Below are 19,369 nucleotides of genomic sequence, written 5' to 3'. Positions count from 1 at the left end.
ACAACGCGGAAAAACCGCCGCATGCCGCTTAGGCAGAGCGGCGGAATCCGCATTGGGAACGGCGGAATCCGCATTGAGAACGGCGGAATCCGCATTGGAGGCGGCCCCCGCAAGCGGTTCACAAAATACATTGTTAGACAGTACTGGTGTGGCTGGGACTGATAGTCCACCAAGATTCAGACTTACACGTGCGCGAGCACAGAGGCAGAGTTTAAATAACAGTTAGAAGGTAGTCAGCTGACCAGCTGGGTCAGCTGACAATTTCCACTGCTCTCATTGGACCAGCAATTAGGGAGGTCCTGGAAAGGTCCTAGAGTATATATACTGCTGGTTGTTCACTTGCTCTTTGTCTGGCGTGCGATCACATACGTGGAAGCACCCAGATCCGTAGTCAGATCCACAAGTGTGCCGGGACCAGCTGGAGCTGTAATCCTACACTTAGCTAGATTCTTTCGATAGCTAAAGTACTAGTTTGATTGTGATTATCTGTTATGACTTTTGCCTGCCTTGACTACCCTTCTGAACTCTGATCCTGTACCTCGATATTTCTGATACTCTGTTGCCGAACCCCGGCTCGTTCCTTGACTCTGCTTCTGCCTCCTGATTTTGTACCCTGATATATCTGATACCCCGTTGCTGAACCCTGCCTGTACTTTGACTCCGCCTTTGCCTCCTGATCTTGTACTTTATCTGTCCGTGTGTGTACGACTTGGCCGACCTCGAGAACCGACCTTACTGTTAGAGGCGGTTCCTCGCTCTGTTAGTAATCCCTCCTCCTGAAGGTTACTTCCAGACTTTCCTTCCTACTGTCAGTCTGACTCCTCCCGTCTTGGAGAGCTCAGGTCTGCGGAAGGAATCTGTGCAGTACTCCTTGCTGCACTGCGGCCTAGTCCTCTAAGTGTTACTGTTACACCCAACATTACACTCTACTCAGGTGAACAGAGGTTAGCTAGTATATCGGATTATCAGTGATACTGCAGATCACGTATAATCTGGTATACATCTTTATTCCCAGTGATTCTGCAGATCACTGGTAATCAGATCCTCTCTGTGCTTCACCGATCGTTACAGTACTGTAATTAAAACCCATGAATGTATTTTCCCATTTGTCCTGGTTATAAAACCGTTTAAATTATGTCCCTATCACAACGTTTGGCGCCAATATTTTATTTGGAAATAAAGGTGCATTTTTTTCAGTTTTGCGTCCATCCCTAATTACAAGCCCATAGTTTATAAAGTAACAGTGTTATACCCTCTTGACATAAATATTTAAAAAGTTCAGTCCCTAAGGTGTTTATGTATTTTTTTTTTTTAATTGTAATTTTTTTTTATTACAAAAAAAAATAAAAATTGGGGAGTGTGGGAGGTAAGGAGTAATTTTTTTGTGTAAAACTAATTTATTTGTATGTGAAAAATGCTTTAGGGTGTAGTTTTACTATTTGGCCACAAGATGGCAACAGTAACTTTTTGTTTAATGCGACCTGCAAGGGTCCTTCTGGATGCTTGCAGGAAGTACTAGGAGGCTGTGAATTTTTTTTTTCACAATGATCGCGATGCTTATCGGAGAAGCAGCGGATCATTGCGGGGCTTAGATCAACAAGCGGAAATTGATTTTCCCGTTCATTGATCTCCGGGCGAGCGGCCGGCGGCGTGTTTACGAGCGGGAGTGCGCGCTAGAGCGAGCGGGAGCGCGGGCAGCGGCAGGAGCGCGGAAAGTACGGATTTCTCCGTCCCTGGTGGTGAAAGGATGGAAAAAGGAGAAATTCGTACGTGTGGGGGTAAAGTGCTTAAATTATAAGCTTATAAATACGGGGTATAGGGTATTGTACTGTCTTAGCCATCAGCAAAAGCAAGAAGTTTTGAATCAGGATGATACCATTTATTGGCTAACTTCAAAGAATAAGAATAAGCAAGCTTTCGGCTTTGCAGCCTTCGTTGGGCTTCAAGTTAGTCAATAAATGGTATCATTTTTGCTCGACCTTTCAGCGGCTTTTGACACAGTCGATCATGAAATCTTACTCAACAGGCTACAAGAGTACTGTGGCATAGATGGCATTGTTCTCCGGTGGTTCAACTCCTTCCTGGCTGGCAGAACACAAAGGGTAGCCTTAGGGCCCTTCCTCTCCAACCCTGTACCACTAAAATACGGTGTACCTCAGGGCGCAATATTATCCCCTTTACTGTTCACCATATACATGCTGCCACTTGGAGAAATCATACAAAAACATGGCCTGACATATCATTGCTATGCTGATGACACCCAGCTATATTTGTCATTCAAACCTGACGTCACAGACCCTACTCCACAAATAAACGCATGCTTAGCTGAGCTTCAGGAGTGGATGAATAATAATTGGCTAAAACTTAATGCTGACAAAACTGAGGTTCTTGTTATCGAGGGCCAGGGCTCAACAGCAAAGCAGCTCCAGTCTGAACCAACACCGCTAAGGATAGGAAGCTCAGACCTGAACAACTCAGACTGTGTGCGCAGCCTGGGAGTACTGATTGATGGGAAATTAAGCTTCAGGAATCAAATCTCAGCTGTTGTGAAACATTCCTTCTTTCACCTAAGGAATATTGCAAGGATTAAACACCTAATTCCTTCAGAGGATCTTCCTACCCTAGTTCATGCCTTCGTCACATCAAGGTTAGACTACTGCAACGTTCTCTACACAGGCCTGCATAAGAAAGACTTACGCCGCCTGCAATTAGTACAGAATGCCACCGCAAGGCTGTTAACGAGCCAACCCCGCCATTGCCACATAACACCAACCCTGAGCTCACTCCACTGGCTACCGATAAAATGGAGAATTCTGTTTAAGATTGGCTTACTGACATTCAAATCCTTGCACAATCTGGGCCCTGGATACCTGAAGGACTTGTTGCAACTACATCACACCCCCCACAATCTTAGATCAAAAGGACGTAACACCTTGGTCACCCCCAGAGTCCACATCAAAACCTTTGGAGACAGAGCCTTTTGTCATGCTGCCCCTACACTTTGGAACTCCCTGCCACACCCAATCAGGACAGCCCCATCCCTGGAAACATTTAAGTCTAAACTGAAAACCTACCTTTTCAGTCTGGCATTCATGAACATCTGACTATCTCCTCTGTAACACAACCCAGCCTGAAACCCTGTATTAATCTGAGACACAGCTATGCGCTTTGAGTCCTATGGGAGAAAAGCGCTTTACAAATGTTATTGTATTGTATATTGTATTGTATCATCCTGATTTAAAACTTCTTGCTTTTACTGATGGCTAACACAGTACAATACCTTACTGCTACTTCTAAGCTTGTAAATAGTGATGGATGCAAAACTGAAAAAATGCACCTTTATTTTAAAATAGAATATTGGGTCCATACATTGTGATAGGGACATAATTTAAATGGTGTAATAACTGGAACAACTGGGCAAATAAAATACATAGGTTTTAATTATGTTCGCATGTATTATTTTAAAGCTATAATGGCCAAAAACTGAGAAATAATGATTTTTTTCCCATTTTTTCTTAATATTCTTGTTAAAATGCATTTAGAAAAAAAAATAATACTTAGCAAAATGTACCACCCAAAGAAAGCCTAATTAGTGGCGGAAAAAACAAGATATAGATGAATTCATTGTGATAATTAGTGATAACATTATTGGCGAATGAATGGGAGATTAAAATTGCTCGGATGCATAAGGTGAAAAACGAAAGTTTGCTTTCTTAAAGAAAACCTGAACTGAAAATTAAAAGTCAAAATAAGCATACACAAGTCATACTTACCTTACATGTAGTCTACCCCTCAGGTTCTTTCTCCTGTCCCACGTCCTGTTTGTCCACTGTGATCAAGGGAATTTTCCGTCCTCCATTTTGAAAATGGCCATTACCCATAACAGCTTTCTGGTCAGCACACAGTTAAACTGTAACATCACCCACTTGAGCCATAGGGAAACATGGACATTACCGGGTACATCAGTTTTCCGCTCAGCTATAACTGACAGCAACTGATATTTTGCTGACAGCAACTGATATATTTCAGATCTGACAAAATATTGTCAGAACTGGAAGGGATCATTGTCAGAAGAAAATGGTGAGCTTCTGAGAGGAACTGATGGCAAGGTAACTATGTAATGTTCATTTGAAGTTACCTCATGTGTTTATTTTAAATATTTTTACTCAGTACAGGTTCTCTTTAAAACAGAAAGAATTTGCGATAATTCAGGTTGTAGTGAGCTTGAGATGTCTCCCAGAGCATCACTGCTGAATATATGCAAATTAACATTGTACCCTTAGAAGCTAAACCCACCTCCAGAACCGCTGGAATGCGAAAAACAACTGAGGGCTGAAATGGTTAATAAAGAGATTTTACTAACAAGTTACTGTGTACCCTTTTTTCCTGGCACCTTTTTTTGTTGTGTCCATTGAGACCTCAAGACAATCCACTCTTTCACTCTTCCTCTCTTTTTTCCCTTTTCCCTCTTCTGCTGTCTCCCTCCTACTCTCCCCCTTTCCTACCTCACCTGTCTAGAGTTAACGTAAACACATTGAAAGGATGGGAGGATCCTCCCTTCCCTCTAACACATAGCCCTTTCAGAACTGCAGGCTCATGGAGATGCTTACCTAGCTTGCAAAAAGTTATGCAGGCTTTAGCTTGCTAAAAGGTAAATTGACCCAATTGCTATACTAAAAGTGTATAATTTTGTTAAAGTGTTTTTTGTTTTTTTTAACTTTCATGTTTAACAAAGTCTTCAACATTGCTTTTACTTACAGTATGACTTCATGGAGCGATTGGATGGCAAAGAGAAGTGGAGTGTTATTGAAGCCCCACGAGAACGTCGTAGTATCCAGACTTTAGTGCAGAATGAAGCTGTATTTGTCCAGTATTTAGATGTTGGAATATGGCACTTGGCTTTCTACAATGATGGAAAGGACAAAGAGATTGTATCTTTTAATACAGTCATCTTAGGTAAATATTATTTTTTATATTAAATGTAATGAGCTTAGTTTATTTAATAACATATTTTGTAATTGCTATAATTTAGCGCTTGGGAAGATCATTTTTGTTACTTTGAACCTTTTTACACAGAGCAGCTCGGTAGTTTAATTTAAAAAAAAAAGTATTACATTTTTATTCTTAAAATAAATAAATTTACATTTATATTGTTTTGAATTTCACAGCAATAGATTAAGGAGTACAACATAAATATATTATAACTCAGGAGTCAGACAATTAAAGTATATCATACAATGAGTGCAATAGCATCTTTAACAGTTATTATTATTATTATTATTATTTATAAAGCACCAACATATTCTGTAGCGTAGAGGTGGCCCGAACGGTTTGCCGGTGAACTTCCGGTGGTTCGTGTTCACCGGGGAACGCAAGCTTTTCCGGAAGTTCGGTTCGCCCCCATAATGCACCATTAGGGTCAACTTTGACCCTCTACACCACAGTCAGCAAGCACATTGTAGCCAATCAGGCTACACTCTCTCCTGGAGCCACTCCCCCCTTATAAAAGGCAGGCATTATACTCACTCGTGTGCCTGCAGTAAATAGAGGGATAGAGATGTCCCAAACGGTTCACCAGCGAACGGTTCCAGGCGAACTTCGGGTGGTTCGCCTTTGCAGAGAACCGGGAACCTTTTTTTCTACGTTCGGTTCGCCCATAGACTTTAATGGCCGCCGACTTTAGCAGTTAATAGCAAAGTCCCCTTACATAGTAAAAACACCAAAATTGTTGGGAATATTAAGTGCCCTTTGAAAAAATGTGAGATTTTGTAAAGTGAAATAGGAGGCCCAATGAAAGCCTATGGGGGATTTTACCACTTTTGCACCTCTGTAGCTCTGGTTTGCAGAGATGTAGGGAACCCAAGTTTGGAGTAAAAGTATAACAATATGCCTTCTACCTGTATGAGACATGTCATGAGATTCAGACTTCGCTAACGGCCATGGCTGCGATTTATATTCATCAGAATCTCCACCATTGACATTGCCCAAATAAACAGGTTTTTGTGACCCTAGGCTATGACCTCTTTGGCCTAGGGGCCCGAAACTCACCATTCATCATCCCCCTAAGAGTTCCTACAATGCTACAAAATGTGCCACTGCTGAGCCAATGCCCTTTGAAATGGTGTGAGATTTTGGAAAGTTAAATAGGAGGCCCAATGAAAGCCTATGGATGATTTTACCACATTTGCACCCCTGTAACTCTGGTTTGCAGAGATGTAGGGAACCCAACTTTGGAGTAAAAGTATAACAATATGCCTTCTACCTGCATGAGACATATCGTGAGATTCAGACGTTGCTAATGGCCATGGTTGCGATTTATGTTCGTCAGAATCTCCACCATTGACATTGCCCAAATAAACAGGTTTTTGTGACCCTAGGCTATGACCTCTTTGGCCTAGGGGCCCAAAACTCACCAGTCCTGAGCCCCCTAAAAGTCCCTACAATGCTAGAAAATGTGCCACTGCTGAGCCATTGTCCTTTGAAAAGATTTGAGATTTTTGAAAGTGAAATAGGGAGCCCAATGAAAGCCAATGGCAAAATTCAGCACTTTTGCAGTGCACCCCCATAACCATAACAACACCAAATTTGCAGCATATGTTAAAAAGATAGCAGGAAACAATATTTAAAGGACTTCCGAGGCCACAAATATGAAAAAAGTTAAATACCTTTTCATAATCCAGATCCATGGAGGACGCCATCTGCGCCCTCCTGTCAGAATTCTAGCGGTTTTATTTATGCAGGAAAAACTGTCATGTATGTATATATAAATATTAATAATCAATACAGACCTTCCAAAGAAAGAAATAGTTATTGTTAAACCCTATATAATATACTTTAATACTGTGAAATATATTTAAAAGCTAGTGATAATTTGAGACAGTAAAACACTCTTGTGGGATTGTTTTGGTTCTAGACAATTTTGTTGACATGTTCCTTGGTTGAAGGCCATTACAGCCAGCAAGAAAAGATAAGTTTCCCAGACAGAGAAAGTCAAAACATGGAAGATATAAAATATAAAACAAGGGTTTTCCCAATTAGTTAAAGATGACTCCATGATGCCACAACATTATTAATACTGTTTGTTAATTGTTATGAAATGATGACCCCTGCCGGTGGAAAAATATTACATTTATTTCTTCATCAGAAAGACAAATATATAGAAAATGATTTTATATTATTAAGATTTAATATGCAATTATATCTTATATGATTCATTGTTTTAAGAAGAATTATATAATAAGCTTTATATTTAAATAAGTATATTAGAAGCCCTGTATGTTTTAATAAGCCTTAAATTGCTGAAGGCTCTTGCAGGTCTGTGTTAGTGTCAATCTGACCTGGGAAAGTACCAAGACATTCCACCATAATTAACAGGGAACACTTTATCAGAAATGCGTCATGAATGACATTGTTTAGTCTCCATGTCTGGGTCAGCCAACAGACAAGATGGCTGTTGACGTCCATTTTTAATTACGTGCGTCAGAAATGACCTAAACAAAATGTCAAGCACTCCAAATGACGTTAATTCCCACAAGATAAGGTAATTAAGAATTTATAAACAATAATATTGTGACTTAGGTAATCAAAACATGATAAAGCATTGACGCACGAAAGCTTTAGCCAATCAGAACCTGGGATCCAGGGAAAGTCCAGATTAGGCAGCCATATTGCCTCCAACCCCTATAAAAGTTGAAGCTGAAAGCTCATAGTTTGCAGAAGCCCAACAATCTCCTGAGAAGACACATGAGGCAGAAGCTACCTTCCCACAAGTGGTTCTAGATGCTGAAGAGATGACAGAGAAGGGGTAATATGCTTAATATTCTGGTGATTTACTTTATTAATTTTTCAGCATTAAGTTTTGTTAAGATGTTAGCAAGAAGTTTTTTTAGAAGCTATTTTTATGCTATTTCTTTAAGAAGATTACTACAAGTTTTACACGGCTACTAGATACACAGCTATTGATACAGATGAGACTACTTTTGATCTTATTCTACATAACACAAATATTACTTTTTGAATGTACTTAGAAGATTGATAATTGCTTGGCTCTAAAGCCTTGATAAGATGGAATACTGTTATAAGGAAACACTACTTGGAACTGTTCATATTTTGTATATATGCTGTATGATTAAGCAAATACAATTTTTTATATAAAATCACATACTGAGTGCTCTGATTCATTTCAAGGTATACCGTCAATCTATAATTACTGTTATAGAGGGTTCAGACCCCACTATGCCGGATTTATATGATAGCAACGCTTTAAGGGCTGGTCCTTTACTGAGTTAGCAATCATGAAAAAGGCAAGAACCGCTCGGGTTTTTGACAGTTGGCGCCCAACAGTTGATGGTTATCTTGATTGTTATCTTGAAGTATACTTTCTATGGTGGAAATATAGACCATAGTTTTCTATCGCGATAAGAGAATAAAAAAGTACGTATATACTCAAATATAGAGTTGGATATGCATATGAAGCATCCAAAAATCTGAAGCAAAGAAGGAAGATATTCTTATGCTTTAAAATCTCATAGAAGAGAATTGCTAATGAGCACACTCAGTTTATAGTCTATGAAAAGACTTAGAAGAGAAAATAAATACTTTGGCCTACTGAACCTAAGAAAAGGAATAGCGCTACATGTATTCAATCCTCCAACTGACAGCAACACAACATGCATTCAGAGATAGACTTAAAGAGATATGACACTTGATTTTTTTTCTCTCGAGACTACAAATGAAAGATTTTTTTTATATGACTGCTGATCTCAGTTTTTTTTGTTGAAGATAAGAAAGAAAGAAAGAAAAAAAGCCTACTACAGTCTTTTTATACAGACATTAATAAGCTATTATGCCAATAAGTAAAAGAAGAACACACTAGTGAAGATTCAAGTAGTGAAGATTGAGGTATTTTTTTGTTTTTTTAATTTTTTATCATGAGAAGCTAAAGGAGTGATGAAGACTCATATATAGCAGCTGCCATGTTGAGATGTAATGGATGAACATACAGAAGTGACCGTTAAAGAAGATTTTTAATATTTATAGTCCTAACCTCAAGGGGGGAAATCTCTACTCATTTTTGAGGCTAGATCCTATTAAGGAGCATCAAGAGACTCTATTTTTGTGACTACATTATACTGAGACGGTTTGACTACAGAAGAATTGAAAATGTTGCTATTGAAGCTTGGAAGTCTCACAAGATAATCTCTTTTGTCTGAACCAAAGAAGACTCCAAACAAGCATTCCTTGAGGGCACCCAGAAGAAACCCGCTAAGATAAAGCGATGAAAGCCACATGCTAGAAGACTATGCAAAGACATCAACATGAAGACAAGCCATTTGATGAGGCTATGTTATAAGAAGCTCTGATCTGAAAACAGCTGAAGAAGAAACAATTGGAACTGGAGTAACCAGAGAAGTGTGAGGACTAAGCCGTACTTTTACTTCTTTAACAACTCCAACCACTGGTTGACGCACCAGCTGAGAGAAGATCGAGACAAAACTAAGAGAAAAGTGGGCCTGAAGGAATACAAGAAAAGAAGACCAGACAGAAGAATACATCAGGTTAAAAGATAAATGAGATTATCAGGTGGGTGAAGAGAGAGCATTACAAGATGGAGATATTCAGTTTTTACAGATAAATCTGATGAACTAGAAGAGGACAAGATATTTGGCATACAAAATACCAGAAAATGAGTGAAAGAAGGTTTTGATGGACATTTGAAACTACAATAGAGACTGTTACATCATATTAAGATATCAAGACTAAGATGTCAAGATCACCCAGTTTTAGAAGAAGACAGCCAATGTAAAGTTTTTGAAAAAGACTGATAAATATACATAGATATTCTATTTTTGATTCCGTATATGAAGAAGATGTGGAAGATATCGATTTTTCTACCTGTGCAGCTATATACTGCCATGCTACAAATACAGAAGCAGATACATTAAAAGACTGTAAAAGAAAATAAAGATTTATGAGAAGTTACAGGAAGAAAGCCATACTACAGGAGAAACAAGGAGATAACTGTTCACAATAATGACACACAGCAATCAAGCTGGTACTACAGAAGACTGCACTAAAGTACATTCTATGTATAAGATGAATAAAGGCCTAATGTGAAGAATGAAGCCTGAATTGATGAAGACTTTTAAATATATAAAGGAGAAAAGAAGTTATGTACACCAAGAGCCTGGAAGAAAAATCCATGCCTTAGGTAATTGACTGACGAAGTTCAAGAAGAACAGTTTCAAGATGATACTCTATTCAAGAAGTGTGACGCTGAGGACAACAGTTTACTAAAGTGATGAACAGATAACAAGAGAAAATGTTTTTGTACATGGACAAGGACTTACTGATGTCAAGCTAGGAAAAAGCCATGACACACATGAAGCTACAAATGAAGATCTGTATGATATGCTACTGTTGGATTCTGATATTCATTCCGCCATGGCTCCCACAGTAATACCGGCCCCGGTCGGGTCCCGACTCCCGACCCCTCCGAACGGGTCGGGTTCTCATTCCCCACTTAATATGGCCGCCACAGATTGCCGCGGCTGCGCAGTCCGCATAGACGCGATTGCGGCTGCGCAGCTCTAGGGCCTCCTCCTGCCGCGTCATCAATATGCGTATATACATCGGGCGCATTGGGAGGAGGCCCTAGAGCTGCGCAGCCGCAATTGTGTCTATGCGGACTGCGCAGCCGCGGCAATCTGTGGCGGCCATATTGAGGGGGGAATGAAAACCCAACCCGTTTGGAGGGTCGGGACCCGACCGAGGCCAGTATTACTGCGGGTGCCATGGTGGAATGAACGGGGGGGGGGGGGGGCGCAGATGGTCTCCTCCATGGATCTGGATTATGAAATGGTATTTAACTTTTTTCATACTTGTGGCCTTGTAAGTTCTTTAAAAAAAAAAAAAAAAAAAAAAAAAATATATATATAATATATAATATATATATATATATATATATATATATATAATATATATATATATATATATATATATATATATATATATATATATATATATATATATATTATTTTTATGTGCTGAGTGTGGGAAATCTGAAAAAAAATGACGTGGGGTCCCCCCTCCCGAGCCTCTGTAACCCCTTGTCCCCCATGCAGGTTGGGATAGCCAGAATGCGGAGCCCCGGCCGACTGGGGCTTCACACCCTGAGCTATACCAGTCCGCATGGTCCATGGTATGAGGGGGCTCCGGGAGAGAGGGGCGACCAAGCCTTCCCCTCTCCCCCCCCCCCCCTGGAGCCCTTGTCCAATCCATGGACAAGGGGCTCTTCCCCACCTCCGGTGCCCCAGGAGGAGGTGGGGGCGGCGACTCCCCGGGGTGGTTTATGGTGGCATTTGGGAGTCCCCTTTAAGAAGGGGACCCCAGATGCCCACCCCCTCCCAGGATAAATGAGTATAGGGGTACAAAGTACCCCTTACCCATTTCCACAAAGGGTTAAATTAAATAAAAACACATCCACGAAAAAAGTCCTTTCATTTTCTTAATTAACCAGAAATACTTACCTGTACCTTTAAAAAAAAATGTTCCCATGCAAATATCCTCGGTAAATGATCCAGCGAATTACAGTATCCTCTAATGTTGCGATCTTCTATTAAGTTGATTGAAGATCTCCGAAGCCCCCCACATAGCAGAGAATGCGTCATTTCCTACGTATAGCTGCTAGCTCCTGCTGTCTCTCCCCACCTGCCTGCCTGCCTGCACCTGTCAACCCCCACCTAGGCTGGCACCCAGTGCACCTATGGGTGCACTGGGTGCCAGCCTAGGTGGGGGTTGACAGGTGCAGGCAGGTGGGGAGAGACAGGAGCGGGAGCCAGCAGCTTCACGTCCTGCCGAGGACGCATTCTCTGCTATACTAACGGCTCATGAATGAGCCGGATCTTTTTAATGAATCGGTTCTTTTTTAATGAATCGACTTTTTGTTTTACTTTAAAATCGATTTTCTCAAAAACTATAAGGTCTTTTTGATTTTTTTTCCCTCTTGTTCCCACTGTTCTTCTTAACATTCCCAGTAATTTTGGTGTTGCTAGCTTTTAAAGGGGCTTTGCTATTAACCGTTAAAGTCGGCGGAGGTATATTTTCCCATGGTCAGAAGGAGAATTTACATTGAAACTTTAAAATTTATTTTCTCAAAAACTATAAGGTCTTTTTAAAAAAAAATGTTTTCCCTCTTGTAGTCACTGAAAGATCTCAGGTGCTAGACACCTTGAAACATCTTTTCCATCACTTTTCTGGCCAGCATAAAAGTTTCTAGTTTTCAAAGTTCGCCTTCCCATTGAAGTCTATTGCAGTTTGCAAAAGTTCCTGCGAACCGAACCTTCAGCGGCAGTTTGCAAACAGGGTTCGCGAACCGAAAATCGGAGGTTTGCGACATCTCTATAGAGGGACAGCTGCTGCTGATGACTCTCATAGGGAAAGATTAGTTAAGCTCTTGTAGGCTTCTTAGCTTGCTCTTTGCTGATTCTTATTGCTAAAATAGCACCCCACAACAGCTCTTTTGAGAGCTAATCTTGTTCTTGTGATCTATTTTTTTTCTGTGTTTCCCACTGACACTTGTGTTGCATAGACAATTGATAATTCATACTGTGTGTGCCACAGCCAGACCCAGCACATTCAGTGTCTACCTGTGTGTGTGACAGGTGCACACTGTAATACCCATCAGTGCATATACCTACCTACCTGTTGTTCACTTCAGTGCACCCACCTACCTACGTGAGTGCACGCAGTGTCACTGTGCCTGTCCGCTACCTGTCTGTGTGTGACAGGTGCACATTGTAATACACATTACTGCATATACCTACCTACCTGTTGTTCACAGTGGACCCACCTACCTACGTGAGTTGAGCGCACGCAGTGTCATTGTGCCTGTCCGCTACCTGTCTGTGTGTGACAGGTGCACATTGTAATACCCATCACTGCATATACCTACCTACCTGTTCACAGTGCACCCACCTACCTACGTGAGCGCACGCAGTCTATATGAGTGTCTCGAGGGATGGCACACCAAAGATAAGGTTGTTGCTTCACTGTGGACAGATCAAATTTGATCAGCTGGACAGTCACTGTTCTGTCATTCAGCTACCTCAGCCCGGTGACCATATGGGCTGGAAAGCCACAATCACCTGCACTCTCATCATGGTGCGCACCAGTCCAGCACGGCCGTCACTACACAAACAGCTGTTTGCAGTCACTTACCTATCACTGCATCTTTGACTGCACATTGTATTATACCTGGCAGTCAGTGCATACCTTTCACTTGAATGGATAGCAGACTTGCCCTCCATAACAGATTCTTGTTAAAGGATTTAAAGTTGATTCATCTCATATACAGCAGGGCCTTGAAAGTCCTCCTGTATTGTTATTTTTGGTCACTACCTCGGGACGTGCATGCCATGCCTGCTGCCTTCATTGGATGTGTGTGGTAGCTGTTCCTGCTCCTTTGCCCACAGCGTGCCTGCTGCCTTCCTTGGATGTGTGGCGGTGGTAGCCGTTTCTTAGGCTCCCATTTCGGACCGGAATCGAACCAGGATTCCAAGGCCATTACCCGTGGTCACTCGCAATGGCAGACTTGTCCTCCATAAAAGATTCTCGATGCAGGTACTGAACAGCAAGCAGAACAAGTATTTAAAAAAATAGATGTAAGCTTTAACAATGGTAGAGAAAGAAACATCGAAAGTTGATAAGGCAGTCAGACATTACCTGACATCACTGAATGAGGAAGAGCAATCTCGCCATGGAGCGCACTAGTCCAGCACGACCGTCACTACGCAAACAGCTGTTTGCGGTGCGTTACACAGTGAGTTTGGTGTGTCAATGTGAAGCAGTACTTTAATTACACTCCCTGATTGATGTATACACATGCAAGATGTTTTAAAGCACCTTAGACCTGCAATTTAGCATTCAATGTGATTTCTGCCCTTAAAACGCTGCTTTGCGTCCAAACCAGATTTTTCCCCGGGACTTTTGACATCTATCCCACTCCGCCATGCCCCCCTCCAGGTGTTAGACCCCTTGAAACATCTTTTCCATCACTTTTGTGGCAAGCATACATTTTTCTAGTTTTCAAAGTTCGCCTCCCCATTGAAGTCTATTGCGGTTGGTGAAGGTTTGCGCGAACCGAACTTTCGCGGTGCGGTCGCGAACCGAAAATCAGAGGTTTGGGCCATCTCTGCTGTGGCGCTGTACAAAGTAGGAAAACAAACAAGGGGTACATAATGATACAGACAATGGCATACATCAAATATGGACACTAGTACAAAATACAGAACTGGTGATTACAATGACCAGTGTAAGTTACAATCTAAAGGTGAATGAAGAATAACAAAAGACAATGGGCCTGATTCACAAAGCGGTGCTAACAGTTAGCACACTGGTGAAAAGCCCTTTATCACGCCTAAACTCAGTTTAGGCATGATAAGTTTAGGTGTGATGAGTTTAGGCGTGATAAGTTTAGGCGTGATAAGTTTAGGCGTGATAACTATAGCACCAACTGGGTTAGCATCGCAGTGCACAGCTGGTCAAAAGTTTTGCACTAGCAAAGTCTGGTGCACTTTGCATAGAGTTTAATGGCGCTGCTTTGCGTGCGGGACTTTGTACGCGATCTAAACTTATCTAAACTTATTACGTCTAAACTGGCTTTTCACCAGCGTGGTGCAATAGTTATCACGCCTAAAGCCTCTAACTGGGTCAGCACCGCTTTGTGAATCAAGCCCAATGTTTGAACATCCAGCACATTTAAAAAAACAAAATTTTAAAATACTCAGGGCTCACTTTGCTAAGCATTTTCAGTGGTGATATTATCATTTCTGGAGGTGTTAGCTCAATTGCATATTATTTATCACCAAGGTTAATTCACTAAGCTGTTTGCTCTTATTTTACCACCTGCAGTGCTAAAATAAAGACAATTCTTAAAATACAGACAAAATCCATAAAATAAAGCATGTGTGTCAATTCACTAATGCTCTGTTATCGCACATAATAAAACCTGCGTCTCTGCATCCCCTCCTGTGTGTGTGTCTGTGCTTTTGCACTACTGTGCTTGCATGGCACTTACAGCAGGAGGAGGATGGTGCCCCGGGTGTGTGCGCACAAAGTGCGTGGACGTGTGCGTGAGCGGGGGCGGCGTGCACGCACGGTGTGCGCGTACATGCGCACAACTTATAAGGAGATCCAGTGAGGGGGGTCGTGGCCAGAGCCTAGAACCCATTTTTAAATATGCCTTAGGCCTAGTGTGGTAATAAAGTCTAAGCCTGTTCTTATTTATCACCACTCTGAACCTGTTCTTCTTTTAACTCACCTTTGAGGAGATAGAGTAGTTAAATTAAGCCTTTTGAGAATGTTTTGTACTTTATTAAAAGGCTACAATTACCTAGATCCCTGCAAGAGACAGTCCTTGTACATGTATAATTCTGAAAGGCCTGAGCACACCGCTGCATTGCTGATATGCAGTGATATAAGAAATAGAAATGGCTCGAACAGTTTGCGGGTGAGCAGTATTATTTTGCAAACATTGGCTGTTCGCATTTACAGTGAATAGCAAACATTTGGCGTGTTCGATTCACCCCCATACATCATTATTGAGCTAAACTTTGACCCCTTACCTCACAGTCAGCAGACACATGGCAGCTGATCGCATACGTTAAAAAGGGGCGCTGGTAAAAAAGGGCGTGGGGTTTTAAACGATAAGCATGGATAACGTTTAAAAATGTATTGTGCTGTATTTCTTTTAAAATTAATGTTTTATAAAGTTATAAATCATTAAATAATGTGCATTAAATCGGCAATTGTAAAAACGTTAATCTTCCGTTTAAATAGTGAAATGTATAATAACGTTTAAAAAAAATTACTAAGTAACCCTCCCTGTACCTACCCCTAACCCCTAGACCCCCCTGTTGATGCCTAAACCTAAGACCCCCCCTGTTGGTGCCTAAGTAACCCTCCCTGTACCTAACCCTAACCCCTAGACCCCCCTGTTAGTGCCTAAACCTAAGACCCCCCTGTTGGTGCCTAAACCTAAGACCCCCCTGTTAGTGCCTAAACCTAAGACCCCCCTGTTGGTGCCTAAACCTAAGACCCCCCTGTTGGTGCCTAAACCTAAGACCCCCTGTTGGTGCCTAAACCTAAGACCCCCCTGTTGGTGCCTAAACCTAAGACCCCCCTGTTGGTGCCTAAACCTAAGACCCCCCTGTTGGTGCCTAAACCTAAGACCCCCCTGTTGGTGCCTAAACCTAAGACCCCCCTGTTGGTGCCTAAACCTAAGACCACCCTGTTGGTGCCTAAACCTAAGACCCTCCTTAGTGCTCACTGTATTGTGTGTAGAATAATGTTTTAAAAACAGTAAGGGATAAAATAGATTACAATTTACATTACGTACTGATCGCTTTGTTTCGTGAATAATAATGTTTTACAAACAGTAAGGGATAACATTTAAAATAATGTTTTATTGAAATAAGAAACGTAAATCATCACAAGCAGTTATAAAACATGAAAAATCTTCGGGGCGCCGTCGGAAAACGTTATTATTTTCGGGCGACCTTTTTTTCTGTTCGTCGCCCATTAAACGATAATTATTATAGGTGTGAATGGCGGCGCCCGATTTGTCCACTAGCCTCCTGCACCCTTTTTTACTGTTACCCAGCTGATCAGCTAGCAACCCTTCCTAGACCCCCCACCTCCCCCCCATCAAAAAGAAGTTGTGGTGGCCATATTGGATCAATTCTCTGCTGGCTTCTGACTGTTAGTGAGAACAGGGGCAGACTTGTTGCAGATAGGTAGGGAAAGTATTAGCTAGCAGGGTTGCTCAGATACCCCCAATCACGATTCAAGGGAATTTTGAATCCAGGTACGCTAAAACCTGGATTTGGTCGTGATCACAATCACTGAATCCGATTCAAATTCGATTTGAAATTAGGCATTGAATTCAGAATCACGAGTTCTAATCACGAATGGCCTTTAAATTGCTTCCAAAACTTATTTTATGGTAAATGATGCATAAAGCATCATGTTTTTGTTTTGTTTTTAAAAAAAAAAACACAATTAATTATGTGTGGAGGTATGATTACAAAAAAAATGTTTTGATGAAAAAATTTGTTTTCTGAATTTGTTTGTCTGTTTATTCTTCTTCCCCATCTTCTTCTTCTTCATCTTCTTCTCCATCTTCTTCTTCTTCTCTCCATCTTTTTCCTTACCCTCTTCTTCTTCTTTTTCTTCTTCACCATCTTCTCCATTATCTTCTTCTTCTTCTTCTTTTTTTTTTTCTTCTTCTCTCCATCTTTTTTTCCTCACCATCTTCTTCTTCATTTTCTTGTTCGTATTCTTCCTTTTGTACTCAACCTTTGTTTTTCTTTCTTTCTGGCTCTTTATTTTTTTATTTTTCTGCAACAGCATAGCTAAATTTGTGGCGTAATTGCTGGTGGCACATGGCAGCAGCACCTTATTCTGTGGACCCTGGCGGTGAGAGCACAGACAGCAGGAGGTAAAAGCAGCAGCAGCAGGAGGAGGAAAAGGAGTAACGTGTGGCAGTAGGCAGTGTAGGCCATCTAGCCATGGTACCACCTAGCGGTGCTACCACAGCTGTAATTAAACAGCAGGAGGTTCCAGACAGCGGTTGTGAAGCCCACATTGTGTCCAATACACAACTGGGACAGCACAGATTTCAACCCAGACACCTCAGAATTTTGTTTTCAACAACAAAATATAGCTATTGTAGTGGCGTAATAGCTAATGGCGCACAGCAGCAGCAACTTATTCTGTGGACCCTGGAGGTGGGAGCACAGACACCAGGAAGTAAAAGCTGCAGCAGCAGGAGGAGGAGGAGTAACGTTGTGTGGCAGCAGGCAATAATTAGCCATGGCACCTAGTGGTGGTACCACAGCTGAAATTAAACCTCAGGAGGTTCCAGACAGCGGTCATGAAGCCCACATTGTGTCCAATACACAACTGGGACAGCACAGTTCTCAACCCATACACCTCAGAATTTTTTTTTACAACAAAATATAGCTATTGTAGTGGTGTAATTGCTAATGGCGCATGGCAGCAGCACCTTATTCTGTGGACCCTGGTGGGCTTGCCGCCGGGTGACGCTGGTAACTAGAGATGTCACGAACCTCCGAGTTTAGGTTCGCGAACCCTCGCGAAAAGTTTGGTTCGCGAAAAAGTTTGCGAACCACAATAGACTTCAATGGGGAGGCGAACTTTGAAAATCCTAAAAAATTCTACCGGCTGGAAAAATGATAGAAAATATGTTTCAAGAGCTCTAATACCTGGAGGCACACCTGATTGAGTGAAATACACATCACTGCTGGAGGACCCGCCCTCCCTCCTCCAAGCAAGGTCCTTATACCATTTGACTCAGTTGTCTGCCTACACTAATTAGTTATGGGACAGCTGCTACACACTCTGCTAGGGAGTTTTTAATTAGCCCCTTGGAAAAATCTGGATTTGACGCAAAGCAGCGTTTTAAGGGCAGAAATCACACTGAATGCTAAATTGCAGGTCTAAGGTGCTTTAAAACATCTTTCATGTGTATACATCAATCAGGGAGTGTAATTAGAGTACTGCTTCACACTGACACATCAAACTCACTGTGTAACGCACCGCAAACAGCTGTTTGAGTTGTGACGGCCGTGCTGGACTGGTGCGCACCATGGCTAGAGTGTAGGAGATAGCGGTTTTCAAGCCCACATGGTCCCCAGGCTGAGGTAGCTCAATGATAGAACAATAGTGATTGTCCAGCTGATCAAGTTTGGTCTGTCCACAATGAAGCAACAACGTTATTATCTTGGGTCCCCCCCCCCCCCCGAGACACTCATATAGCCGTCGGTCATTGCTTCATTGTGATACGCAAGCCCCTTCACTGTGGGAAGGTAATGATCACAAAGGGGAATTGGCACATGCACATGCCTTTTGTTTTGTTGTTGCAGCTGCAATGCAGCCAGAAAAATTAGGCAGGCATGTACATGCACCAGAAAAATTAGTATAGCGGCCGCTGCTAGCAGCGACCTTAACAATTCAGGAATCCACCTGGAGTCCTGGACCCTGTTGGTGGTTGCAGAGAAGGCAGTCAAGCGGCTTGCGGGCAGAGGTGCTGTGTGGGGAGCGACTTAGTCATGGGGCAGGCAGTCATACGGCGTGCAGGCAGAGATACTGTGTGCGGGGCTGACTTAGTCTTGGGGCGGGCAGTAGCCCTCCAGGATCCATGCCTCATTCATTTGATAAAGGTGAGGTACTGAACACTTTTGTGACTTAGGCGACTTCTCTTCTCAGTGACAATGCCTCCAGCTGCGCTGAAGGTCCTTTCTGACAGGACGCTTGAGGCAGGGCAAGACAGAAGTTGGATGGCAACTTG

At 41.9% G+C, this 19,369-nt stretch overlaps 1 protein-coding gene across 6 annotated transcripts in view; it reads left to right on the top strand.

The window, feature by feature from the left end:
- The window catches only part of TENM2 (teneurin transmembrane protein 2), a 4,210,084-nt gene that overhangs the window by 732,917 nt on the left and 3,457,798 nt on the right, over positions 1–19,369 (top strand). For all 6 annotated transcript variants that reach the window (XM_068277420.1, XM_068277423.1, XM_068277418.1 and 3 more), the window contains one exon: positions 4,761–4,956. In XM_068277420.1, the coding sequence (XP_068133521.1) occupies positions 4,761–4,956 (196 nt within the window). The remainder of the gene's footprint in view (positions 1–4,760; positions 4,957–19,369) is intronic.

Source organism: Hyperolius riggenbachi, chromosome 3 (genome assembly GCF_040937935.1).
Source record: "Hyperolius riggenbachi isolate aHypRig1 chromosome 3, aHypRig1.pri, whole genome shotgun sequence".
NCBI lineage: Eukaryota > Metazoa > Chordata > Amphibia > Anura > Hyperoliidae > Hyperolius > Hyperolius riggenbachi.
The sequence above is the reverse complement of the archived record's forward strand: the minus strand, read 5'-3'. Positions and strand labels throughout refer to the sequence as shown.